Source organism: Zea mays, chromosome 3 (genome assembly GCF_902167145.1).
Source record: "Zea mays cultivar B73 chromosome 3, Zm-B73-REFERENCE-NAM-5.0, whole genome shotgun sequence".
NCBI lineage: Eukaryota > Viridiplantae > Streptophyta > Magnoliopsida > Poales > Poaceae > Zea > Zea mays.
This window is the reverse complement of record NC_050098.1, coordinates 183,612,954-183,640,331: the sequence shown is the minus strand read 5'-3', so window position 1 is coordinate 183,640,331 and position 27,378 is coordinate 183,612,954. Positions and strand designations below refer to the sequence as shown.

Below are 27,378 nucleotides of genomic sequence, written 5' to 3'. Positions count from 1 at the left end.
AGCAATGGTGGTCTATTGAAAAGGACATGTCTAAATTAAACTTAGATGATCAAGCAACTAGACATATATAAGACAAATCCCAACAAAGCAAAACGACGAAAGGATCCATTCGTAGCAGTATGGTACAATCTTTCAGAAGAAAAGACGGGCTTACGTACTAATAATTATATATTGCCACCAAATCCACCGGATGCTAGACATCATACCACATGATTAGTCATACCAATTGCTTTTTCTTGTATTTTCCAAACTTCGCCTCTAGATATAAATTCCAAGTTTGATCTGACGACACTTCTCCTATATATACTTTTTTTTATCTTACTGATAAAATTGAAAATTGTGATGCCTTGCAACACATTTTTTTGAAAGAGCAACATTTATAAGGTTGGATCCAACCCGAGCCGGAACCAGGTGACGTTGCCGTATAGGCGGTACTGATCGGTGCGACCCCAACGCTAGTCAGTTAGATCGGATGGTTGATTAGGCCGCCAACTGATTGGTTTGGTCGATATCAACCACGCTAGAACTAGACTGATCGGTATTGACCCGCACGCTACCGACCCCAACCCGTCTATACCGACCGTCTCTTGCCATGTTACAATTTTTGATTGGTTTACTATATAAATAAAAAATCCTAGAAACTAGCCTATAAATTGGGAGGGTTGTTTGAGTTTATTCACACCCTAACTCTCAAAATTGTTCTTACCGCTTCATATCGCACTCCTCTTACTTTCGTTTCACTTCACTAAACTATTGTTGCTATGTCTTACTCGAGCTCAGATGTTGAGATGATTGAAGACAAGATGCTTGATATGTTGCATCAAACTATGATGCATGCGACCATAAAGCTTTCCTTCAGATCTTTAACGAGGAGGAGGTAAGGGACACAACTTCAGAGTTACATCAAACATGATTGTGAAGGCGTCCACGACCGATTGATGCAAGACTACTTTAACGACCCGTGTATCTACCCTTCACTTTACTTTCTTTGAAGGTACCACATGTGAAAGAGTATGTTTCTTCAAATCTTGCTTAGGTTAGGTGAGCATTTTTCCTATTTCACTCTTAGAATCGATGCACTCAACCGCAACGATTTCTCCCCCTACCAAAAATGCACCACCACCCTATGTATGCTCGCCTATAGTAGTGTTGTTGACTCTATTGATAAGTATATCGAAATACAAAAAGGTTGGCCTTAGAGTGCCTCGAAGGATAGAACATTCCTATAAGGGGGTTATTTCATGTTTTAGTGAGAAGTATAGTTGTCGTCCCACTGTTATGATCTTAGGTAACTTTTAGCTAACGAGGAGGAGATGGGATTTTCTAGTATGATAGGAAGTATAGATTGTATGGATTAGTAGTGGAGGAGCTATCCAATTGGATGCATATTACAATTTATAAGAGTAAACATAATCCCCAATCATCATGCTCAAGGCGATTACCTCATGTAACGTATGGATTTGGCATGCTTTTTTGCGAGGTTTTGGGGGTCTAACAACGCGTCAACGTGCTCAACTAGTCACCAGGCATTGTTGTTCACTAACATGCTTAAACAAGAAGCACCAAATGTGAATTTCACGATAAATAGACATGAGTACACCCAAGGGAACTACTTTGCCGATGGAGGAGCTATCCCGTTGGATGTCGTTGTTTATGAGGACCATTCCCTTCCCATAGACTCTAAAACAGCAGATGCCTGTTGCATGCTAGAAGGGCACATGGAGGATATAGGGATATCATTTGGGGTCTTTAAGGCTCGCTTCCACATTGTCACTAGGCTAGATCATTCTTTTTTCTCACCAAGTACTCAGTGTGACCATGTGTGTATGTATTATTCTGCACAATATGATCATTAAGGATGAGCTTGAAGAAGCATACGATGTGGATGATTGTGATATAGTCGAGTTCTCTGTTGCAGTACCAACCATCACTCCGGAGTCCAGAAGCACCTATGAACTTTGCAACCATTCTTTAACGTGAGGCCACAATCCATACTAGTTTAGTTATGATCAGTTCCAATATAATTTAATAAAGTATATCTAAGACCTGCACCATAAAAATTAGATTTTATTTTTTTAATAATTATGTATTTTTCAAGTAGTATATTTTTAATTGTTTTAAGAAATGTGTATTTTTTTCAAATAATGTAATTTGTGATTCTTTTTAAAAGTTATTTATTTTCTATTTTTTTAATTATGTGGTCGATGATTTTTCTAATACAATTTCATGTTTTATTTTAAATAAAGGTTTATAAAAAGAAAGCTAATGTGATATTGAGATGACTATACGCTGATGAAGTCTGTGCATTAAAACATTATGGTAGATAAAGATTGACCACATCGTTGTATGATCGGTAGGAGCCTAGCAACGCTAGAACCAGCCTAAGATTCGCACAAAAAAACAAGTCTGTTGTTGCTACGGAATGGGCATAGCCGCATAGCATAATTGATTTCTCTCTTATCACAGACAAGGGAGACACACGGACAGACACCCTTTTGAGCTGGTTGTGGTGCAGCTCACTGAGCACTGTGCTGCGCCCGGCGGGCGACGTAATTTATCACCTCACCTCCTGCACCCGGGTGCTTACGTGGCGTGAAACCACCGGCTGATCGGCGCAGGAACGGAGTAAGCGCAGCCTCCATTCCCCGTTCCTCGCTGGCCGCTACTACTCATCCCTCGCTCTTGCGGAGGCGAGGCAGAGGCTTGCTCCTACCTCCAATAATTCCCTTCCGCCTCTCCTCCCGTCCTCTCGCAAGCCCACACCACACCTGCAGAAATCACAGCGGCAGGTGCAGCAAAAATCTCCATGCCCCCGCTCGGCTAGATCTCCGACGAGCCGGCCCCGCGCGGTAGCAGATTCGCTCCCCTATCCCGACCGATGGGCGGTGAGGTGCCGGAGCCGCGCCGGCTGAGCCGCGCGCTCAGCTTCGGCTGCGGCGGCGTCCCCGAGGAGGCGCTGCACCTCGTGTTCGGCTACATGGACGACCCGCGAGACCGGGAGGCGGCCTCGCTCGTGTGCCGCCTCTGGCACCGCATCGACGCGCTCTCGCGCAAGCACGTCACCGTGGGCTTCTGCTACGCCGTGGAGCCCGCGCGGCTGCTCGCCAGGTTCCCGCGGCTCGAGTCGCTCGCGCTCAAGGGGAGGCCCCGCGCCGCCATGTACGGGCTCATCCCCGAAGACTTTGGCGCCTACGCGGCGCCCTGGGTCGCCGAGCTCGCCGCGCCCCTTGACTGCCTCAAGGCGCTCCACCTGCGCCGCATGACCGTCACCGACGAGGACATCGCCGTGCTCGTCCGCGCGCGCGGCCACATGCTACAGGTGCTCAAGCTCGACAAGTGCTCCGGCTTCTCAACAGACGCCCTCTGCCTCGTCGCGCGCTCCTGCAGGTAGTACCCGTACTTATGTTCGTCGTGTAGTCGTGTTCATCTGCTGATCTGCAACGCCGTGTTTGTTCGGCCTGCTTTCCCATTACGGTGTGCGGGGAAAGTAAGCTGGGTAGTTGCGCACTTGAGTACTTGATATTTCCCCCCTCTAGAGAGATCATGATTCTTCGTCCCGTGGAGATGTTCCTAAAACGGAGTAACAGAGATAAGATCGAGCCGTGTGTCAGTTTCTCTAAGTACTCACATGTTCTAATACGGACAAGATGCAGCTCGCCCGCTTCTGGATTTTCCTTCCTCTTTTCTGAGATATTGTCATGGGCAAGCTCTGATGCGATCTTAGGCCATAACATGCGATAATTTTCTTGAAGACAAATAAACAAGAGCTTTAGATATGCAAAACACACATCCCTAGCACTGCTGGTTTGATTGTTAGTTCAGTGTTTTTTGTTTCCATTTCAATATGTACTTGTACTTGGTCATGTTACGTGAGGAGTCCCAGTTCTTAGTACAACAATTTCGCATAAATCAACAAGAGCTTTAGATATGCAAAACACACATCCCTAGCACTGCTGGTTTGATTGTTAGTTCAGTGTTTTTTGTTTCCATTTCAATATGTACTTGTACTTGGTCATGTTACGTGAGGAGTCCCAGTTCTTAGTACAACAATTTCGCATAAATCAGCAAGAGCTTTAGATATGCAAAACACACATCCCTAGCACTGCTGGTTTGATTGTTAGTTCAGTGTTTTTTGTTTCCATTTCAATATGTACTTGTACTTGGTCATGTTACGTGAGGAGTCCCGGTTCTTAGTACAACAATTTCGCATAAATCAACAAGAGTTTTAGATATGCAAAACACACATCCCTAGCACTGCTGGTTTGATTGTTAGTTCAGTGTTTTTTGTTTCCATTTCAATATGTACTTGTACTTGGTCATGTTACGTGAGGAGTCCCAGTTCTTAGTACAACAATTTCGCATAAGCAGGCTGTTTGAGGTGTCACCAAGGCAGAGCACTCATGTCCTCAATGAAACACATTTTGACCAAAATTTGGTTGCTGTTTTGCGCGTTGTTTACTTCAGTTATCTACCAATTCAATCAAGAACACATCTCATATGGTACCATGACTTGTATTTCAGTCAGCATCTTTTTCCTTTCTTCTTCCCAGAAGTCTTTTTGGGCGGTTTAATTTTTTATTTCTTAGTTTGAATTCTATAATAATGTTGTTGAACCAGTTGGCTTAAGGATGTTGAATAATAGATTTTCATGGAAGTTTTGTGTTTGACACACACACAATTCATATTTTACGTATCATTTACTGATGATGCACAGTGAATTTATCATTCTAGTTGCTTTGGCTGCATGATATCACAACAGTAACTTGTCATAAATCGTCTTGACAGGTCTCTGAGAACCTTGTTCCTGGAAGAATGTATAATTGAGGATGAAGGGAGTGAATGGCTCCATGAACTCGCTGTCAACAATTCTGTTCTGGTGACACTGAACTTTTACATGACAGAACTCAAAGTGGAGCCTGCTGATCTGGAGCTTCTTGCAAAGAACTGTAAATCATTGATTTCTTTGAAGATGGGTGACTGTGATCTTTCAGATCTGATTGGGTTTTTCCAAACCTCCAAAGCATTGCAAGAATTCGCCGGTGGTGCCTTTTTTGAAGTTGGAGAGTACACCAAGTACGAAAAGGTCATTTTCCCACCTAGGCTATGCTTCTTAGGGGGTCTTACCTTCATGGGTAAAAACGAGATGCCAGTTATCTTTCCGTATTCCACAATGCTTAAGAAACTGGACTTGCAGTTCACTTTCCTCACCACTGAAGACCACTGTCAGCTTATTGCTAAATGCCCCAACCTAAGTGTTCTCGAGGTAATGTTTTTGGACATCTTTAATATTACTCGTGTGTCTAAAATAAGTGACTATCTAATTTCAACTGACAAGGTAGATGCTCTCGACAGGTGAGGAATGTGATTGGGGATAGAGGACTAGAAGTTGTTGCTGCTACATGCAAGAAGCTACGAAGGCTCAGAATTGAGCGTGGCGACGATGATCCTGGCCAAGAAGAGCAGGGAGGAGTCTCTCAGATAGGTTTGACAGCCGTAGCCGTTGGCTGCCGCGAACTAGAGTACATAGCTGCCTATGTATCTGATATCACAAATGGGGCGCTGGAATCCATTGGCACTTTCTGCAAGAATCTCTATGATTTCCGGCTTGTTCTACTTGACAAACAGAAGAAGATAACAGACCTGCCACTTGACAACGGCGTCCGTGCCCTACTGAGGAACTGCGTCAAACTTCGGAGGTTTGCCTTCTACCTGAGACCGGGAGGGCTTTCAGACGTAGGCCTCGGTTACATTGGACTATACAGTGGGAACATCCAATACATGCTGCTCGGCAACGTTGGTGAATCTGACAACGGATTGATCCAGTTTGCAACGGGATGCACCAACCTGCGGAAGCTCGAGCTGAGGGGCTGCTGCTTCAGCGAGCGAGCTCTGGCAGTGGCCGTGCTCCAGATGCCCTCGCTGAGGTACATATGGGTGCAGGGGTACAGAGCCTCTCGAACGGGCCAGGACCTCATGCTCATGGCCAGGCCGTACTGGAACATTGAATTCGCGCCTCCCATTCCCGAGAGCGCTTATCGGGTGATGGCAGATGGACAGCCTTGTGTTGACACCCATGCCCAGGTCCTTGCGTATTACTCCCTTGCTGGAAGGAGGCCGGACTGCCCTCAGTGGCTGGTGACTTTGCACCCTGCGTCACTGTAAATACGTCAAGCTGTCCCGAGTGTGGTTTTTGTACCAGCTGCTTGTGTACCGTAATAAACTCTAGTACTGTAGTGGTGGAGGCGTAGTGCAATAAAGTTGCAGTTGTTGCTTGTACTAGTGAATCTAATCCTAGGAGGTTGTTGCCCTGTGCTTTCTTTTCCCCGGAATTGTATCTTTGCTCCACTGTAAATATCAGAAATGGCCTGTGCTAGATGAGTTGAATAATGGATCTCGGAGGTGCACTGCATGAAAGCTACATTTTGTCATCCTCAAAAAGCTGATAAGGGGCAATGCATTTGGATGTGTACTAGAATGTCGGGACTCTGAAGACGACCGTCCAGGTCCAGCACCAGGAAGACGACGGTCACCATGAAACGGATGGGAGCGTCCCTCACTTGCTCCCCCCTACGTGAAGTACGTGGTCTCGGTGGGCAGCGATATGGAGCCGTCGCCGAGTGGCGGGGGGACCTGTCATCTGTGCCCACTGCCCACCCAGCCACCGCGGCACCGGGCCCAGAAGGCGATGGCGTCGCGTTACAACTGCTTGGTGACCAGTGGTAATGTCTAGCGAACAAAAAGCAAGCGTAGCCCCGCCGCTGAATCGACAACTGGGGGCGGTTTTCCTCGTCGGGAAAAGGACGTTTCTGTCAGCTTGCCCATGGATTCTGAAGGCACCATTTCACGAATAACCAGGTTGATCTGAACATGCCAAGGACAGATACGGGGTTTAATTGGAGCAGCTGCAGTCTGTTGTTACGTCCACTAACGTAACATTCCAACCGAAAGACGCTTTGTATAATAATTTGCTCCTAGGATTCTATAATATTTACCCTATCGATCCAAATCTTGAAAGCAGTTAAACAAACATGTGTAGACGAGAGTGAAGCATCTGGTTCTATCTGCTCCAAGCAGGGAAAGCCACCTATTATGGACATAAAGAGTAAACGGTGACTCAAACTTGCTGATGCCCCCCCCCCCCTGAACAATAAACTGATGTGCTGTAGTCCTAGATCATCGAATCTCAACAATAGCAACAATTGTGTTTGGTGTAAAATCTGAAGAATTAGAGAGAGTTCAGAATCTCAACAACATGCTTTGCATAATGCTGTTACTGTTGAAAATCATGGTCCAGACACTCAAAAATTGCAGTCCACGTCTGACAAGGTTCAGACCACTCGGGTTGCCGTGGCACAAGCTCAAGAAAGCGCCGAGATTCATAAGATGTTGCAATACCGATGGGCGATGGTAAGAAGTGGCAGACTGGCTGGAGGCTACGACGAGGATGGAGTCCGCAACCCTCAAAGCGACCGAGAAGCTAGAGGCGCGACATCAGGCCCGAGAGGCACAGGAGCGTGAGGAGGTCACTAGGGTCTAGGGCCAAGGAAAGAGTCCCTCGAGCTTCTTTGCCACGAGCTGGTAGTATAGACGGACATTTGGCACTAACACGATGGGCCAGCTCAGCCACGGCACGAAAAAACACGGTCCAGGCACGACCCGATCCGGTTAGTATAGTGCCAGTGCCGTGCCTGGGCCACTATCTCGACCTGTAGTGCTGGTACAGGCACGACGGTTACATATTTTATTTTAAAAATAATAGTTTACATATATTAAGTATAAGAATTTAATATATAACACAATAAAATGCAGCTCCACTGGTTAGATGGATGTGTTTAAGTCTCTTATGCACTAGGTTGTGAGTTTGAGCCCCCACAACTACATATTTTTTGCTAAATTATACAACACGACTAGCAGGCTGACGGGCCGTGCCTGGGCCGCGGCAGCGGCACGCCGGCCCATCTGGCACGGCACGCTTCGCTAGCCGGCCCATTTGACCATCTATAGCTGGAAGCGAGCTCTACCGGTGTCGAAGATAAAGTAAATTAGAGAAGGTTGCAAATAACTTGAAGGTGCATTATAACAATTTATAAGTGATGTATATATGGTGAAAATCTAGTCTAGATCACTAGTTTTATAAACTTTTGTAGGTACATGTGCACCCACTCTATTGTACCTAGCTTCGCCCCTGGCTTTTAGGGCCCACGTGTAGTTTCTTATCGTCAAAGAACATGACATGGCCAAGAGGGCCGCAAGGCATAAGACAGTGGCGCCAGTTTTTAACAAGAAGGCAGCGATGAGGGAGCAGGTATTCATGAGCAAATCCCACGATCAGGACTGTGCCTGAGATTCTAGAGGCCCTAGGTGAAAACTGATGTCAATGTCCTTTTGACTTTCTTATATAACCTAGGACCAGTAATTATTCCATAGATTACAATGCATGACAATGCAATGCATGTAAACATGAGCACAATTGATATATCCATTTTACACTTTATAGAGGTTGCACACTTTACCTACAAGTTGCGTATTACTTCTATCCCAGGGTTGCAAATGACTAGGGATCCACTATGAGGCCTTTACAAAGATCCACTATGTCGGAGAGGAAATTCTTCGGCCGGGTGGCGGAACGCACCCGCCCTAAATCCTAAGATGAGGAGGGAGTCTAAGGGTTTTGCCTGCTGGATGGATTCGGGATGAACACAAGAACGCGCAAGGGTTTAGGGTGGTTCAGGCCGCCGGAGCGTAACACCCTACTCCACTGTGTGTTGTATTGAGCTTGAGAGCTTCTAAGTTAGTCTGAGTGAACTTGTGAGTTTGAGAGTCTGAGTTGGGTTTGCCTTGTAACATCAAGTGTCCTCCCTTTTATAGCTCAAGGGGGGCATGTACAAGGATACTGAGCCCCGACATGTAGGCCTAGGGGCAAAAAGGAAGGAAATAACTAATGCATGTAACACCTAGGCGATCTCCGAGCGCCATAATGTCTGTAGCCCATACAGTATTGATATGTCGCCGCTGCTTCCTCGGTATGCGCGAGTCATGATGAGTGCAGCGCATACGGCAGCATGGGCGTACTGCCCGCCAATGGAATGGATAGGCACACCGCATGCAAGATGGCCTAGTCGCCGCCCGTCAGCGGAGTGGACATGGCTCATTAAATGCTGAGGCAGCACATCGCCTGCCAGTGGAGTGGACAGGGCCCATTGAATGCTGAGGCGGCACATCACCTGCCAGCGGAATGGACAGGCGGCGCGCCTTATTCGCAATAAATACAGAGGTCGCGCGGCCCAGCGGCCTTACGTCAGGCTCCGCCCGCTGGCTTACGTCACGGGCAGTAGACCACATGGCAGCATCGGGGCTCCGTCTGAGCGGGAAGCAGAGGCGTACACGGTATGGTCCGGATACGTGTCAGCTCCGGACCCCCGCCTGGCCTTGATTAAGGCCTGGGTATTCTTTGTCCCGGAATCTTGAGACCCTGCTGTGTGTGGCCCGGACCCCACACAGAGGGGTCTGGAACCCATCCTAGGGGTCCGGTTTGCACCCGTGGAGGTCCTGGACCTTGCCCAGAGGTCCAGTCTGTATACACAGGGGTCCGGCACTTTCCCATGGGGGTCCAGACCCACTGTTGATACCTTGGAGTATATCGTCTTCTCTGGCCACGTGGCGGCCCCGGAGCCGTCCACGTGGCGGGGTCGGGTGCAGTTCACCACGCGACTAGAGATAGCCGCGTGGGCACCGCGTCTTCATGCTGTAGTAAGGGGTACCCCTATTTCAGGGTACCGATAGTGGCCCCCGGGCCCATCTTAGGGGAGGATACGAGCCTGCAGGTGGGGCCAAAGCTTGATTGGCGATTGGTGCGCCTCTTCCGGGCGTTTGCTGACGTAATCACCGCCAATCCACCTTCGGTCACGCCAACTACCATGTCTGTCCCCGCGGCTGACTGACCCGCGCCCCCACGCCTGACGGTTTTGCCGGGCCACGCACGAGGCGCCTCGATATCGCTGCATCGGTTTAAAAAATCACCTTCTCTGTCTTCTACGGCGGCCCCGAGGAGACGCAGTACCGGCGCGAGCGGCGGTTCGCTCTTTCTGCACTCAGGAACCGACGCCCAAGGAGTATGACTTGTGGGCCTTGGTCCCCATGTCATAGACTGGGCCGTTGTTTTCGGCGGAGATGGAGAGGCACACTACCGCGGGCGGCGGTTCGCTCCTCGCGTGGCGGTTCGCCTTCTCAGCATTCGAAGACCAGCACACCAGCTGTATGACTTGTGGGCCCGAGCTCCCGTGTCATAGGCTGGGTTGCTTTGGTGCGTGTCGGGTGAGATTTTCCGCAACGTCTCGAGGCGCGAGCGGGAGAGTCTTCCTTGAAAAGGGATTCACTCGGCGTGCAGCAGTTACGCTTTCACATTCTCTCCAACTGCTGCGCCCTTTCGCCTTTGAGCTCTCCGCGCCCCTTTGCATTCGCGTTCCTCTGCTTTCCGCCGCCGTAGTTGCCATGGCCTCGCTAGCTCATCCCAAGCGCTTCCAGTCCGATGGGCACTCAACCTGGTGCGCAACCTGCTTGGATGGGGCACGCCGGCGTTCGCCGGAAGGATCCACGCTGGCGCCTCTCCCCTCGACGATCTCGCCGCGGGGGAGTTCGTGCTCTTTGTCTCCTACCTCTACTGCGGGTTGGCGCTGCCGATCTCGCCTTTCTTCCTGCTGCTACTGGAGGAGCTCAGCCTCCAACTTCAGCACCTCACGCCCCACTCCATCCTCCAGGCGGCCATCTTCGCCCACCTGTGCGAGATGTTCGTGGGGGTGGCGCCCAGCACCTCCCTCTTCCGCCATTTCTTTGTGCTGGTGAAGTCTGGGAAGGCGAAGGACCACCTCGTGCGCCTACTACTTCTAGACAAGGTCGGACTCAGCCGTGGCCTACATCCCCACCCTTGGCGGCACAAGGTGGGAGAACTGGCGCGGCGACTGGGTGATTGCCAGCGCGGATGCCAACGACCGCCTCGCTCTGCCGAGCGACGGGCCAAGACTCGACCGGAAGCAGTGGAGGGCCAAGCCATCCCTAGCGCTAGAGTTCCAGCCCGTACTGGACAGGATCAAGAGCTTGGCGGCGGGCGGCCTGATGTCGATGCACGTGGTCGAGGACTTCCTGAAGCGCCGGATCGCGCCGCTGCAGCAGAGGGCACGCCTGTGCTGCTGGTTCACCGGCTCAAACGACATCGGCCGGGTGCAGCGCGGGCCATGGACCGACCTATCCTAGGAGGAGCTGGAGGTTCTGGTGAAGGGGATTACTGGTGAGTCCTTTGTCCTTGAGTCCCTTATCCTCCCCGAGGGAATCCCTGCGCTCTGCGACGACGCAGGGTTGAGGACGGTGATTTTGGTCATGTTGCCGACCCTTGACGAGAGCGGCGTGGCGGTTCGCCAGACCGGCGGCCGGGACCCCACCGTGGGATCCGGATCTCCGATGCACCGACTGGAGGCCCCAGTCTGCCGGCGTGGCTCCCAGCGCCCTCGCCAGAGCTTCCCGCGCCTCCGACGCGGCCCCCCGCCCCTTGGACAAGGGCAAAGGGGCTACAAGCAGCTCCTCCGCCCCGGGCAGCGCCGGGGTGTCAGAGGAAGAGAGGCGACGTCGACTGTGCCGCGTCGACGGATCGTTCGTTTCAGATCCCCTCGTTGGGGCTGATAGTCGCCTAGAGGGGGGGTGAATAGGGCGGAACTGAAATTTACAAATATAAACACAACTACAAGCCGGGTTAGCGTTAGAAATATAAACGAGTCCGCGAGAGAGGGCGCAAAACAAATCGCGAGCAAATAATGAAGTGTGACACACGGATTTGTTTTACCGAGGTTCGGTTCTCTCAAACCTACTCCCCGTTGAGGAGGCCACAAAGGCCGGGTCTCTTTCAACCCTTCCCTCTCTCAAACGGTCCCTCGGACCGAGTGAGCTTCTCTTCTCAAATCAAAGCCGGGAACAAAACTTCCCCGCAAGGGCCACCACACAATTGGTGCCTCTTGCCTTGATTACAATGGAGTTTTGATCACAAGAACAAGTGAGAAAGAAAAGAAGCAATCCAAGCGCAAGAGCTCAAATGAACACGCCAAATCACTCTCACTAGTCACTAGGGTTTTGTGTGGAATTTGAGAGGATTTGATCTCTTTGTATGTGTCTAGAATTGAATGCCTAGCTCTTGTAAGTGGTTGAGAAGTGAGAAAACTTGGATGCAATGAATGGTGGGGTGGTTGGGGTATTTATAGCCCCAACCACCAAAGGTGGCCGTTGGGAGGCTGTCTGCTCGATGGCGCACCGGACAGTCCGGTGCACACCGGACAGTCCGGTGCCCCCTGCCACGTCATCACTGCCGTTGGATTCTGACAGTTGGAGCTTCTGACATGTGGGCCCGCCTGGGTGTCCGGTGCACACCGGACATCTACTGTTCCTTGTCCGGTGTGCCAGTATGGGCACGCCTGCCATCTGCGCGCGCAGAGCGCGCATTAAATGCGCGGCAGAGAGCCGTTGGCGCGGAGATAGCCGTTGCACCGTAGTCGCACCGGACAGTCCGGTGCACACCGGACAGTCCGGTGATTTTTAGCGGACTAGCCGTTGGCGTTTCCCGAAGCTGGCGAGTTCCTGAGGCCGACCTCCCTTGGCGCACCGGACACTGTCCGGTGTACACCGGACAGTCCGGTGAATTATAGCCGAGTCGCCTCTGGGAATTCCCGAAGGTGGGGAGTTTGAGTCTGAGTCCCCCTGGTGCACCGGACAGTCCGGTGCGCCAGACCAGGGGTGCCTTCGGTTGCCCCTTTGCTCCTTTGTTGAATCCAAAACTTGGTCTTTTTATTGGCTGAGTGTGAACCTTTTACACCTGTATACTCTATACACTTGGGCAAACTAGTTAGTCCAAAGATTTGTGTTGGGCAATTCAACCACCAAAATTATATAGGAACTAGGTGTAAGCCTAATTCCCTTTCAATCTCCCCCTTTTTGGTGATTGATGCCAACACAAACCAAAGCAAATATAGAAGTGCATAATTGAACTAGTTTGCATAATATGAGTGTAAAGGTTGCTTGGAATTGAGCCAATATAAATACTTATAAGATATGCATGGATTGTTTCTTCATTTTTAACATTTTGGACCACGCTTGCACCACATGTTTTGTTTTTGCAAATTCTTTTGTAAATCCTTTTCAAAGTTCTTTTGCAAATGGTCAAAGGTAAATGAATAGGATTTTGCAAAGCATTTTCAAGATTTGAAATTTTCTCTCCCTGTTTCAAATGCTTTTCCTTTGACTAAACAAAACTCCCCCTAAAGGAGATCCTCCTCTTAGTGTTCAAGAGGGTTTTGATATATCATTTTTAAATACTACTTTCTCCCCCTTTTGAACACAATAGGATACCAATTGATAAATACTCTTGGAAAACACTAAGTTTTTGAAATTGGTGGTGGTGCGGTCCTTTTGCTTTGGGCTCATACTCTCTCCCCCTTTGGCATGAATCGCCAAAAACGGAATCATTAGAGCCCTCGAAGTAATTTCTTCCCCTTTGGTCAAAAACGAGTGAGTTAAGATTATACCAAAGACGAAGTCCGGTCCTTTTGCTTTGGGCTCTTACTCTCTCCCCCAAAGACAAGGTCCTTTTCTTGGAGCGATGGCGAAGGATGAGTTACGGAGTGGAAGCCTTTGTCTTCGCCGAAGACTCCCATTCCCTTTCAATACACCTATGACTTGGTTTGAAATAGACTTGAAAAACACATTAGTCATAGCATATGAAAGAGATATTATCAAAGGTATATAAATGAGCTATGTGTGCAATCTAGCAAAAGAAATTGCGCGAATCAAGAATATTGAGCTCATGCCTAAGTTTGGTAAAAGTTTGTTCATCAAGAGGCTTGGTAAAGATATCGGCTAATTGATCTTTAGTGTTAATATAGGAAATCTCGATATCTCCCTTTTGTTGGTGATCCCTAAGAAAATGATACCGAATAGCTATGTGCTTAGTGCGGCTATGCTCGACGGGATTGTCAGCCATTTTGATTGCACTCTCATTATCACATAGCAAAGGGACTTTGGTTAATTTGTAACCGTAGTCCCGCAGGGTTTGCCTCATCCAAAGCAATTGCGCGCAACAATGGCCTGCGGCAATGTACTCGGCTTCGGCGGTGGAAAGAGCGACCGAATTTTGCTTCTTTGAAGCCCATGACACCAAGGATCTTCCCAAGAACTGGCAAGTCCCCGATGTGCTCTTCCTATTGATTTTACACCCCACCCAATCGGCATCCGAATAACCAATCAAATCAAATGTGGATCCCCGAGGGTACCAAAGCCCAAACTTAGGAGTATAAGCCAAATATCTCAAGATTCGTTTTACGGCCGTAAGGTGGGATTCCTTAGGGTCGGATTGGAATCTTGCACACATGCAAACGGAAAGCATAATGTCCGGTCGAGATGCACATAAATAAAGCAATGAACCAATCATCGACCGATATACCTTTTGATCCACGGACTTACCTCCCGTGTCGAGGTCGAGATGCCCATTGGTTCCCATGGGTGTCTTGATAGGCTTGGCATCCTTCATTCCAAACTTGCTTAGGATGTCTTGAGTGTACTTTGTTTGGCTAATGAAGGTGCCCTCTTGGAGTTGCTTTACTTGGAATCCTAAGAAATACTTCAACTCCCCCATCATAGACATCTCGAATTTCTGTGTCATAATCCTACTAAACTCTTCACATGTAGATTCGTTAGTAGACCCAAATATAATATCATCAACATAAATTTGGCATACAAACAAGTCATTTTCAAGAGTTTTAGTAAAGAGTGTAGGATCGGCTTTTCCGACCTTGAAGCCATTAGCAATAAGGAAATCTCTAAGGCATTCATACCATGCTCTTAGGGCTTGTTTGAGCCCATAAAGCGCCTTAGAGAGCCTATAGACATGGTTAGGATACTCACTGTCTTCAAAGCTGGGAGGTTGCTCAACGTAGACCTCTTCCTTGATTGGTCCATTGAGGAAGGCACTTTTCACGTCCATTTGATAAAGCTTAAAGCCATGGTAAGTAGCATAGGCTAATAATATGCGAATTGACTCAAGCCTAGCTACGGGTGCATAGGTTTCACCGAAATCCAAACCTTCGACTTGGGAGTATCCCTTGGCCACAAGTCGAGCTTTGTTCCTTGTCACCACACCATGCTCATCTTGTTTGTTGCGAAAGACCCATTTGGTTCCTACAACATTTTGGTTAGGACGTGGAACTAAATGCCATACCTCATTTCTAGTGAAGTTGTTGAGCTCCTCTTGCATCGCCACCACCCAATCCGTATCTTGTAGTGCTTCCTCTACCCTGTGTGGCTCAATAGAGGAAACAAACGAGTAATGTTCACAAAAATGTGCAATACGAGATCTAGTAGTTACCCCCTTATGAATGTCGCCGAGGATGGTGTCGACGGGGTGATCTCTTTGGATTGCTTGGTGGACTCTTGGGTGTGGCGGCGTTGGTTCTTCATCCTCCTTGTATTCATTATTTGCATCTCCCCCTTGATCATTGCCGTCATTTTGAGGTGGCTCATCTTCTTGATCCTCTTGTTCAACATCTTGAGCCTCATCCTCAATTTGAGTTGGTGGAGATGCTTGCATGGAGGAGGATGGTTGATCTTGTGCATGTGGAGGCTCTTCGGATTCCTTAGGACACACATCCCCAATGGACATGTTCCTTAGCGCTATGCATGGAGCCTGTTCTTCACCTATCTCATCAAGATCAACTTGCTCTACTTGAGAGCCGTTAGTTTCATCAAACACAACGTCACATGAGACCTCAACTAGTCCAGTGGACTTGTTAAAGACCCTATATGCCCTTGTGTTTGAGTCATATCCTAGTAAAAAGCCTTCTACAGTTTTAGGAGCAAATTTGGATTTTCTACCTCTTTTAACAAGAATAAAGCATTTGCTACCAAAAACTCTAAAGTATGAAATGTTGGGCTTTTTACCGGTTAGGAGTTCATAGGATGTCTTCTTGAGGATTCGGTGAAGATATAACCGGTTGATGGCGTAGCAGGCGGTGTTAACCGCTTCGGCCCAAAACCGGTCCGGTGTCTTGTACTCATCAAGCATGGTTCTTGCCATGTCCAACAGAGTTCGGTTCTTCCTCTCCACTACACCATTTTGTTGTGGAGTGTAGGGAGAGGAGAACTCATGCTTGATGCCCTCCTCCTCAAGGAAGCCTTCGATTTGAGAGTTCTTGAACTCCGTTCCGTTGTCGCTTCTTATTTTCTTGATCCTTAAGCCGAACTCATTTTGAGCCCGTCTCAAGAATCCCTTTAAGGTCTCTTGGGTTTGGGATTTTTCCTGTAAAAAGAATACCCAAGTGAAGCGAGAATAATCATCCACTATTACAAGACAATACTTACTCCCGCCGATGCTTATGTAAGCAATCGGGCCGAATAGATCCATGTGGAGTAGCTCAAGCGGCCTGTCGGTCGTCATGATGTTCTTGTGTGGATGATGGGTGCCAACTTGCTTCCCGGCTTGGCATGCGCTACAAATCCTGTCTTTCTCAAAATGAACATTGGTTAATCCTAAAATGTGTTCCCCCTTTAGAAGCTTATGAAGATTCTTCATTCCAACATGGGCTAGTCGGCGGTGCCAGAGCCAACCCAAGTTAGTCTTAGCAATTAAGCATGTGTCGAGTTCAGCTCTATCAAAATCTACCAAGTATAGCTGACCCTCTAACACACCCTTAAATGCTATTGAATCATCACTTCTTCTAAAGGGGCCGAGGAGGCCGGCTCCCAGAAGCGTCGGAGGACTGCCGATGGGGCCGAGGAGACCGGCTCCCAGGCCCAGGGCGCGCAGAGGCGTGTCAGTCCTCCACCACCACAACCATCGGGTCCGCCGCCACCACAGCCACCACCACCATCGGGTTCACCACCGCCACCACCACCCGGGGGTGATCTCCCCCAAGGACGCCAGCAGCAGCAGCAACAACAGCAGCAGCAGAAGCAGCGGTCGCCCCGCTTCCAGGGTCGCTGGAAGGTCCAGGCCCCCAAGTGAGTGCAACCCCTTTTTCTATTAATCTGTTTATCATGTTGACGAGTCTTAATCCATCCTTTGCTTGTCAGGGCTTCCTCCCCCTCTGCTCCCAAGGTCATGCCTCCCTCACCCCTGGCTGCTGCCGCCGAGATAGTGCCACTGGGCCCCCAGGCTCCCACTAGGGGTCCGACAGCAGCGGCGCCAACGCCAAGCGGTGTCGCAGCGGCGGAGGGGGTCCCCACTGCCCCGACGGCTGCCACATCCTCAACGACGGTGATGCCGTCGAGTACACCGTCGGCAGTGGCAGAGGAGGCCCTAGCTGCGCCCACCCCCGCCATCGAGGTCAACGCGGGGGGCGCGTCCCGCTCCATCCCGCCGCCCACTCCGGAGGAGACGGAGGTGATTTTTGGCGGCGGCTCCGGTCCGGCACCGAGCCAGAAACAGCGCCGGTTCCCCTCCCCCGGGTGCTGTCTCGCGCCCATCAGGCTCTTCATGAGACTGAGGCGGCGATCTTGCGGGAGTGGGAGTCGCTCGAGGCCGAACACCAGCGCCTCAGTGACTGGCGTACCCACCTGGAGGAGCGCACCAAGGCAGCGTCCCGCAAGTTCGCCCTCGAGCGGTCCAAGCTTGAGCGGGACCGCAAAGACTACAAGAAGGACCTCCAGAAGGTGTACGCCCAGGAGCTGGAGGTGGCCCGGAAGGAGAAGAGGCTGGTCAAGGAGGAGCACTTGAACCAGAGGGAGGAGGTCATCATAGAGCTCCAGGCCAAGCTAAATGCCTTCAACCAAATCCTGGAGGAGCAGCGGGTCCAGCAGACCGCGGCTGTGGAGAGCCTGCAAAGGCTGTAGCGGGAGCTGGATGATAGGGCCAGCAGCATTGCCCTGGCCGAGCAGAACCTCAAGGAGAAGGATGCTTCCCTGGATAAGCGAGCAACAGATCTTTCCTGGCACGAGAAGGACCTCGCCTTCAGGGAGGAAATGTTTGAAAGGCGGGAGAAGCTGCTGGCCGATCATGAGCTCGAGGCGGAGGAGAAGGAGCGGGCGCTGGAGGAGCGGGTCCGCCAGTTCGAGGCGGTGCAGGCGGCACAGGCAGCACCAAGCCCCTAGGCGGTGGAGGCGATGCAGAAGACACTTGAAGATCTCCAGGCGGAGCATCGCGTCGGGGTCCAACGCATCGCCGCATGGGCCGGTGAGGCGAGCACGGCTCTGGTGCCGCTAGGAATGAGTCCCATCCTGGTGTCGCAGCTGCCGACGTCCATCTCCGCCGCGCTCCCGGTGCTGGACTCTGCCGTCGACCGCCTCCGACCGCCTCCGACGCCTGGACCAGGTCCTTGGCGCCCGCCTGGAGGCCGAGGGTGGCAGGCTCTACTGGGCGGTGATCGAGTATATCCTGACGTGCTTCCAGAGCCACAACCTGGCCATCTCCTTGGAGCCGGTGATTGCTGGTCCGGTGGCCGACACCGAAAACGCCGCTCGGGAGGGCGTACAAGATACTGTGGAGGTGGTGGCCGAGCGCTTCCAGCGAGATCCTACCGATGATTAGTAGCTAGATCTGTAGAAACAGGGCAAGGGTTCCACTGGGGTGCGGCTTGTACTATTTTCTGGTTTTGTAAGATACTTTTTGGAAGTATTAATCTAACAGTGACAAAACTTATTTGTATGCTATTTGTCTTTGCTGTGTACGTCGTTACCAACTTCTCCTTGGTACTTGGCCCCCTAGGATGTAGGCTCGACGTGTCGAGGCTGGATGCCAGTATACTTTAAGAAAGGATTGGTGACCTGGCCCCTAGGAGATAGTTTCGACTGGGACCTGGACCTGCACACAGCCTTGGCTAGGAAGCTTTAGTAGTGCACCCATAGGACCCACTAACTGGTATCTTTTATCCTTTGATTCACACAATAGGACCTGCAGGACTTAGACCGGGAAGCCAATCCGTGTGTCTGTACCCCCTGGATCACAGCTCCAAATACTAGGGCACCCGTCGCAGAGTGGTGAAGCATGTAGGCTTAGGGTACGGGACCAGGCTAAGCGGCTACACAGCTCCGGACCACCCCAGGGACGTGTGTCCGTTCTCTAGAACCGGACCCCAGGTTGCTGGACCCACAGGACTATAGTTCCAAATACTAGGGTACCCGTCACAGAGTGATGGAGCGTGCAGGCTTAGGGTACGGAACCAAGCTAAATGGCTACACAGCTCCGGACCACCCTAGGAGACAAGTACCCGTTCTCTAGAACTGGCCCCCAGGCTGCCGGACCCCCCTACCGAGGGATCCCAAACTGCAAGCCTGGCTACTCAATTTGGATGTCATTATACCAGCAAGTGTGGGAACTGTATGGGTGGGTTAGATAAAAAATGATGCTCGTAAGTTGAAGCAAAATAAGACCATCACAAAAACAAATCTGGGGGTGAATCTTTTCTTTATAATTTGATATTCATGAGTGCAGGCCAACAGATCGGGTTTATGAGGGCGGACCTCACCGGGCTGGCGTACATATATGCGCAACTTAGCTACAAAGGAAGAAAACTGAATCCCTAGGCTTGTTTTTATGGGAAGAACTTACGGAGATGCTCTATGTTCCAGGGATTGGGAAGAGGCTATCCTTCAGTTGTAGCAAGGAGGACACACCCGGGTCGGCATATTTCCGTCACCTTGAAGGGTCCTTCCCAGCTGGGGGAGAGTTTGTGGAGCCCTTCTCGGTTCAGTACTCGCCTTAGGACCAGGTCCCCGACCCTGAGCTCCCTACTATGCACGAACCATTGGTGGTAGCGCCTGAGCGCTTGGTTGTACCGTGCATTTCGGATCACTGCTTGCCATCTGCGCTCATCGATGAAGTCCACGTCCTCACGCCGTAGCTGCTCCTCCATAGACTCATCAAAAGCTTGGACCCGTGGGGAGCCCATAATGATTTCCGGGGGAAGGCAGGCTTCGGCCCCGTAGACTAGGAAGAACGGGGTCTCCCCGGTAGCTCGACTGGGTGTGGTCCGGTTCCCCCACAGCACAGACGGAAGCTCGTTGACCCAATTTGCACCATGCTTTTTTCAAGCAGTCGTAGGTGCGTGTCTTGAGTCCCCTGAGGATCTCTGTGTTTGCCCTCTCCACTTGGCCGTTGATCCTTGGATGAGACACGGACGCAAAGCAGAGCTGGGTGCCGATATCCTCACAATACTCCTCGAAGATCCGACTTGTAAACTGGGTCCCATTGTCCGTAATGGTACGGCTTGGGACCCAAAATCTATAGACGATCGACTTGAGGAAAGCGACAGCAGCACCCTGGGTGATATTGACCACAGGGGTGGCCTCTGGCCACTTTGTGAACTTGTCGATGGCGACAAAGAGGAACCGGTACCCGCCGACGGCCCTAGGGAATGGTCCCAGGATATCCATCCCCATACGGCGAATGGCCAGGAGGGTGGAATCATCTGCAGAGCCTGAGCTGGTGTGTGTATCTGCTTTGCGTGGAACTGGCACGCCTTGCAGGACTTTACCATCTCAGCTGCATCCTGGAGGGCGGTTGGCCAGTAAAAGCCATGCCGGAAGGCCTTACCGACTAGCGTGCAGGATGATGAATGACTTCCGCACTCTCCTACATGGATCTCCGTGAACAACTCATGGCCCTCCTCCTGGGTAATGCACCGCATGAGAATGTCGTTGGCGCCACGGTGGTAGAGATCCCCTTCCACCAACGCGTAGCGTTTAGCCAACCGCACTATGCGCTCTGCGGACACATGGTCTTCAGGAAGGATATTTTCCTTCAGGTAGTCCCGGATCTCGGAGATCCATGCATCGGGACCACTCTGAGATATTGGCTGTGGTGCTAAGGGACTGGCAGGATTTTCTATAGCACACACAGTCTTTAGTGGATTCTGTAGATGGGACGCCACCGGGACCACTAGCTTCAAGGTGCTAGTCTCGCCCCCTTCGCCTAGTTCGACCGGCTGGGCGGTGGGTCTCAGCAGCCGTCTTTTCGAAGATGCCCTCGGGCACGGGTGCCCAAGTTGATGCCCTCATGGAGAGGTCATCTGCCGCCGAGTTGTCAGCCCGAGGAACGTGTTGCAGTTCCAGAGCAGTGAAGTCCTTTTCCAGCTTCCTCATGTGAAGAAGGTACGCTGCGAGCCTGGGCTCGTTGCAGCTACACTCCCCGCGGACTTGCTTGATGATCAGCTGGGAGTCCCCCTTCACCAGGAGATGGTGGATCCCTAGGGATAGGGCCACCGATAAGCCGAAGATCAGTGCTTCGTACTCCGCCATGTTGTTGGTGGCCTTGAACTCAAGGTGCACCATGTACTTCACTTGATCTCCGCTTGGGTCGATGAGGACCACTCTAGCTCCACCAACTTGCTGACGGGCAGATCTATCGAAGAAGAGCGTCCAGTGGGGCTCGGTGAAGACCGGACCCCTGGGCTCCGCAGGTGTGGGGTTCGAATCGGGATCCGGACCCCTGGGAGCACTCGAGGGAGGCGTCCATTCCACGATGAAGTCAGCCAGGACCTGACTCTTGATGGCATGGCAAGGCTGGAAGTCCAGCTGGAACTCAGCGAGCTCCGCAACCCACTTGGCGATGTTGCCTGTGGCGTTAGAGTTGTGGAGGATGGCCCTTAACGGAAAGGAGGTCACCACCACGACCCTGTGTGCCTGGAAATAGTGGCGCAGCTTCCTGGACGCAACAAGCACAACAAAGAGAAGTTTGTGCGTCTCAAGGTACCTAGTCTTCGCCTCGTGGAAGACCTTGCTGACGTAGTAGACCGACTTCTGAATGGTCCGGACCCCTGTAGCCGGTCCCGAGCCCTCAGGTTCTTGGCCCTCTTATGTCGTCCTTTCGACGACTAGCACCATGCTCACCGCTTCTGCAGCCACCGCGATGTACAAATACAACGGCTCCCCAAGTTCCGGAGCTACCAGTATTGGTAGGGACACCAGGTGTTGCTTCAATTCTTGGAAGGCTCGTTCTGCCTCTTTGGTCCAAGAGAATGGGCCAGACTTCCGTAACAACTTAAAGAAGGGTAGCGCCCTCTCTGCCAGCCTTGAAATGAAGCGACTAAGGGCGGCCAATGACTCCGTAAGATTCTGGACGTCCTTGATACGGGCCGGAGGCCTCATTGCCTCAACCGCCTTGATTTTCTCCGGGTTTGCTTCAATGCCCCGGTACGAAACCAGGAACCCTAGCAACTTCCCTGCGGAGACACCAAAGACACACTTGTCTAGGTTCAGCTTTGTGTGGGTTGCCTGCAGCCTGTCGAAGACCAGGGTCAAGTCTTCCACTAGGGTCGACCCTCTCTTAGTCTTGACTACGATGTCATCGACGTATACTTCCACCTTGTCCCTAATCAGGTGAAAGGGAATTAGGCTTTCACCTAGTCCCTAATTAATTTTGGTGGTTGAATTGCCCAACACAAATAATTGGACTAACTAGTTTGCTCTAGTGTACAAGTTATACAGGTGCTAAAGGTTCACACTTAGCCAATAAAAAGACCAAGTATTGGGTTCAAACAAAGGAGCAAGGGACAACCGAAGGCACCTCTGGTCTGGCGCACCGGACTGTCCGGTGTGCCACCGGACATGTCCGATGCACCAGAGGACTCCGACTTCAAACTCGTCACCTTCGGGAAATTCCAGAGGCGACTCCACTATAATTCACCGGACTGTCCGGTGTTCACCGGACATGTCTGGTGCTCCAAGGAAGAGCAGCCTCCGGAACTCGCCAGCCTTGGGATTTCACTTCAGCTGCTCCGCTATAATTCACCGGACTGTCCGGTGTACACCGGACTGTCCGGTGTAACAGCGGGGCAACGGCTATTTCGGCGCCAACGGCTACCTGCGACGCATTAAATGCGCGCGCTGCGCGCGCAGAGGTCAGGCACGCCCATGCTGGCGCACCGGACAATCTACAGTGCATGTCCGGTGCGCCACCGGACATCCAGGCGGGCCCAGAAGTCAGAGCTCCAACGGTCGGAACCCAACGGTTTTGGTGACGTGGCTGTCGCACCGGACATGTCCGGTGTGCACCGGACTGTCCAGTGCGCCATCGAACAGACAGCCTCACCAAATGGCTAGTTTGGTGGTTGGGGCTATAAATACCCCCAACCACCCACCATTCATTGCATCCAAGTTTTCCACTTCTCAACTACTTACAAGAGCTCTAGCATTCAATTCTAGACACACCAAAGAGATCAAATCCTCTCCAAATTCCACACAACGCCCTAGTGATTAGAGAGAGAGATTTGCTTGTGTTCTTTCGAGCTCTTGCGCTTGGATTGCTTTCTTCCTTCTTGATTCTTTCATTGCGATCAAACTCACTTATAATTGAGGCAAGAGACACCAATCTTGTGGTGGTCCTTGTGGGAACTTTGTGTTCCAAGTGATTGAGAAGAGAAAGCTCACTCGGTCCGAGGGACCGTTTGAGAGAGGGTAAGGGTTGAAAGAGACCCGGCCTTTGTGGCCTCCTCAACGGGGAGTAGATTTGCGAGAACCGAACCTCGGTAAAACAAATCCATGTGTCTCACTCTTTATTCGCTTGCGATTTGTTTTGCACCCTCTCTCGCGGACTCTATTATATTTCTAACGCTAACCCGGCTTGTAGTTGTGATTACTTTTAAGAATTTCAGTTTCGCCCTATTCACCCCCCCTCTAGGCGACTTTCAATTGGTATCAAAGCCCGGTGCTTCATTAAAGCCTAACCGCTCGAAGTGATGTCGGGAGATCACACCAAGAGGGAGATGGAGACCGGCGACAAGCCCACTACGAGCCAAGGGAGCACTTCATCAGAAGAGTCCCGCACCAAGAGGAAGGAGAAGAAGAAGGACTCCTCCAAACGGAAGGAGAAAAGATCTTCTTCTTCTCACCACAAAGAGAAGAAGGAAAAATCTTCTTCCCACAAGTCGCATTGGAAAGGCGACAAGCAAAAAAGGATGAGGAAAGTGGTCTACTACGAGACCGACACTTCATCAACATCGATCTCCGACTCCGATGCGCCGTCCGTAACTTCTAAGCGTCAAGAGTGCAAGAAGTTTAGTAAGATCCCCTTACACTATCCTCGTACACCTAGACCTACTCCATTACTTTCCGTTCCATTGGGCAAACCGCCAACCTTTGATGGCGAAGATTATGCTAGGTGGAGTGATTTAATGAAATTTCATCTAACCTCACTCCACAAAAGTATATGGAATGTTGTTGAGTTTGGAGCACAGGTACCATCCGTAGGGGATGAAGACTATGATACGGACGAAGTGGCCCAAATCGAGCACTTCAACTCTCAAGCTACAACCATACTCCTAGCCTCTCTAAGCAAGGAGGAATACAACAAGGTGCAAGGGTTGAAGAATGCAAAGGAGATTTGGGACCTACTCAAGACCACGCACGAGGGTGATGAACTCACCAAGATCACCAAGCGGGAAACGATCGAGGGGAGCTCGGTCGCTTCCGTCTTCGCCAAGGGGAGGAGCCACAAGATATGTACAACCGGCTCAAAACCTTGGTGAACCAAGTGCGCAACCTTGGGAGCAAGAAATGGGATGACCACGAGGTGGTTAAGGTTATTTTGAGATCACTTATTTTCCTTAACCCTACTCAAGTTCAATTAATTCGTGGTAATCCTAGATACACACTAATGACTCCCGAGGAAGTAATCGGGAATTTTGTGAGCTTTGAATGTATGATTAAAGGCTCAAAGAAAATCAACGAGCTTGATGAACCCTCCACGTCCGAAGCACAACCGGTGGCATTCAAGGCGACGGAGGAGAAGAAGGAGGAGTCTACACCAAGTAGACAACCTATTGACGCCTCCAAGCTCGACAATGAGATGGCTTTAATCATTAAAAGCTTTCGCCAAATCCTCAAGCAACAGAGAGGGAAGGACCACAAACCCCGCTCCAAGAAAGTGTGCTACAAATGTGGTAAGCCCGGTCATTTCATTGCAAAATGTCCTATATCTAGTGACAGTGACAGGGGCGACGACAAGAAGGGAAAGAGGAGAGAAAAGAAGAAGTACTACAAGAAGAAGGGCGGCGATGCCCATGTTTGCCGGGAGTGGGACTCCGACGAGAGCTCCACCGAGTCCTCCTCCGACGAGGACGCCGCCAACATCGCCGTCACCAAGGGACTCCTCTTCCCCAACGTCGGCCACAAGTGCCTCATGGCAAAGGACGGCAAAAGGAAGAAGGTTAAATCTAAATCCTCCACTAGATATGAGTCCTCTAGTGATGATAATGCTAGTGATGAGGAAAATAATTTGCGTACCCTTTTTGCCAACCTAAACATGCAACAAAAAGAAAAATTAAATGAATTGATTAGTGCTATTCATGAGAAGGATGATCTCTTGGACTCTCAAGAGGACTTCCTTATTAAGGAGAACAAAAAGCATGTTAAGGTCAAAAATGCTTATGCTCTACAAGTTGAAAAATGTGAAAAATTGTCTAGTGAGCTAAGCACTTGCCATGAGACTATTGACAACCTTAGAAATGAAAATGCTAGTTTAATTGCTAAGGTTGATTCTCATATTTGTGATGTTTCAATTCCCAATCTTAGAAATGATAATGATGATTTGCTTGCTAAGATTGAAGAATTAAACATCTCTCTTGCTAGCCTTAGGATTGAAAATGAAAAATTAATTGCTAAGGCTAAAGATTTTGATGTTTGCAATACTACCATTTCTGACCTTAGAACCAAGAATGATATGTTGCATGCCAAGGTTGTTGAATTAAAATCTTGCAAACCCTCTACATCTACCGTTGAGCACATTTCTATTTGTACTAGATGTAGAGATGTTGATATCAATGCTATTCATGATCACATGGCTTTAATTAAACAACAAAATGATCATATAGCAATATTAGATGCTAAAATTGCCGAGCATAACTTAGAAAATGAAAAGTTTAAATTTGCTAGAAGTATGCTCTATAATGGGAGACGCCCTGGCATCAAGGATGACATTGGCTACCAAAGGGGAGACAATGTCAAACTTAGTGCCCCTCCTAAAAGATTGTCTAATTTTGTTAAGGGCAAGGCTCCCATGCCTCAGGATAACGAGGGTTACATTTTGTACCCTGCCGGCTATCCCAAGAGCAAAATTAGGAGAATTCACTCTAGGAAGTCTCACTCTGGCCCTAACCATACTTTCATGTATAAGGGTGAGACATCTAGCTCTAGGCAACCAACCCGTGCCAAGTTGCCTAGAAAGAAAACTCCTAATGCATCAAATGATCATGTTATTTCATTTAAAACTTTTGATGCATCCTATGTTTTGACTAACAAATCCGGCAAGGTAGTTGCCAAGTTTGTTGGGGGCAAACACAAGGGCTCCAAGACTTGTGTTTGGGTACCCAAAGTTCTTGTTTCTAATGCCAAAGGACCCAAGACCGTTTGGGTACCTAAAGTCAAGAACTAAAATTGTTTTGTAGGTTTATGCATCCGGGGGCTCAAGTTGGATACTCGACAGCGGGTGCACAAACCACATGACAGTGGAGAAGAAGATGTTCTCCTCATATGAGAAAAACAAAGATCCCCAACGAGCTATCACATTCGGGGATGGAAATCAAGGTTTGGTCAAAGGATTGGGTAAAATTGCTATATCACCTGACCATACTATTTCCAATGTTTTTCTTGTAGATTCTTTAGATTACAATTTGCTTTCCGTTTCGCAACTATGTCAAATGGGCTACAACTGTCTATTTACTGATGTAGGTGTCACTGTCTTTAGAAGAAGTGATGATTCAATAGCATTTAAGGGAGTGTTAGAGGGTCAGCTATACTTGGTAGATTTTGATAGAGCTAAACTCGACACTTGCTTAATTGCTAAGACTAACTTGGGTTGGCTCTGGCACCGCCGACTAGCCCATGTTAGAATGAAGAATCTTCATAAGCTTCTAAAGGGAGAACACATTTTAGGACTAACAGATGTTCATTTTGAGAAAGACAGGATTTGTAGCGCATGCCAAGCCGGGAAGCAAGTTGGCACTCATCATCCACACAAGAACATCATGACTAGTGACAGGCCACTGGAGCTCCTACACATGGACCTATTCGGCCCGATCGCTTACATAAGCATCGGCGGGAGTAAGTACTGTCTAGTTATTGTGGATGATTATTCTCGCTTCACTTGGGTGTTCTTTTTGCAGGAAAAATCCCATACCCAAGAGACCTTAAAGGGATTCTTGAGATGGGCTCAAAATGAGTTCGGCTTAAGGATCAAGAAAATTAGAAGCGACAACGGGACGGAGTTCAAGAACTCACAAATAGAAGGCTTCCTTGAGGAGGAGGGCATCAAGCATGAGTTCTCTTCTCCCTACACCCCACAACAAAATGGTGTAGTGGAGAGGAAGAATCGAAATCTATTGGACATGGCAAGAACCATGCTTGATGAGTACAAAACAC

At 49.9% G+C, this 27,378-nt stretch overlaps 1 protein-coding gene across 1 annotated transcript; it reads left to right on the top strand.

Moving 5' to 3' along the window:
* Positions 1-2,592: 2,592 nt before the first annotated feature.
* LOC100281510 (uncharacterized) lies at positions 2,593-6,438 on the top strand. The gene is made up of 3 exons (NM_001154428.3): positions 2,593-3,387; positions 4,786-5,263; positions 5,353-6,438. The coding sequence occupies exons 1-3, from the start codon at positions 2,879-2,881 to the stop codon at positions 6,160-6,162; spliced, it is 1,797 nt and encodes a 598-aa protein (NP_001147900.2). The 5' UTR covers positions 2,593-2,878; the 3' UTR covers positions 6,163-6,438.
* The last annotated feature ends 20,940 nt before the right edge of the window (positions 6,439-27,378 follow it).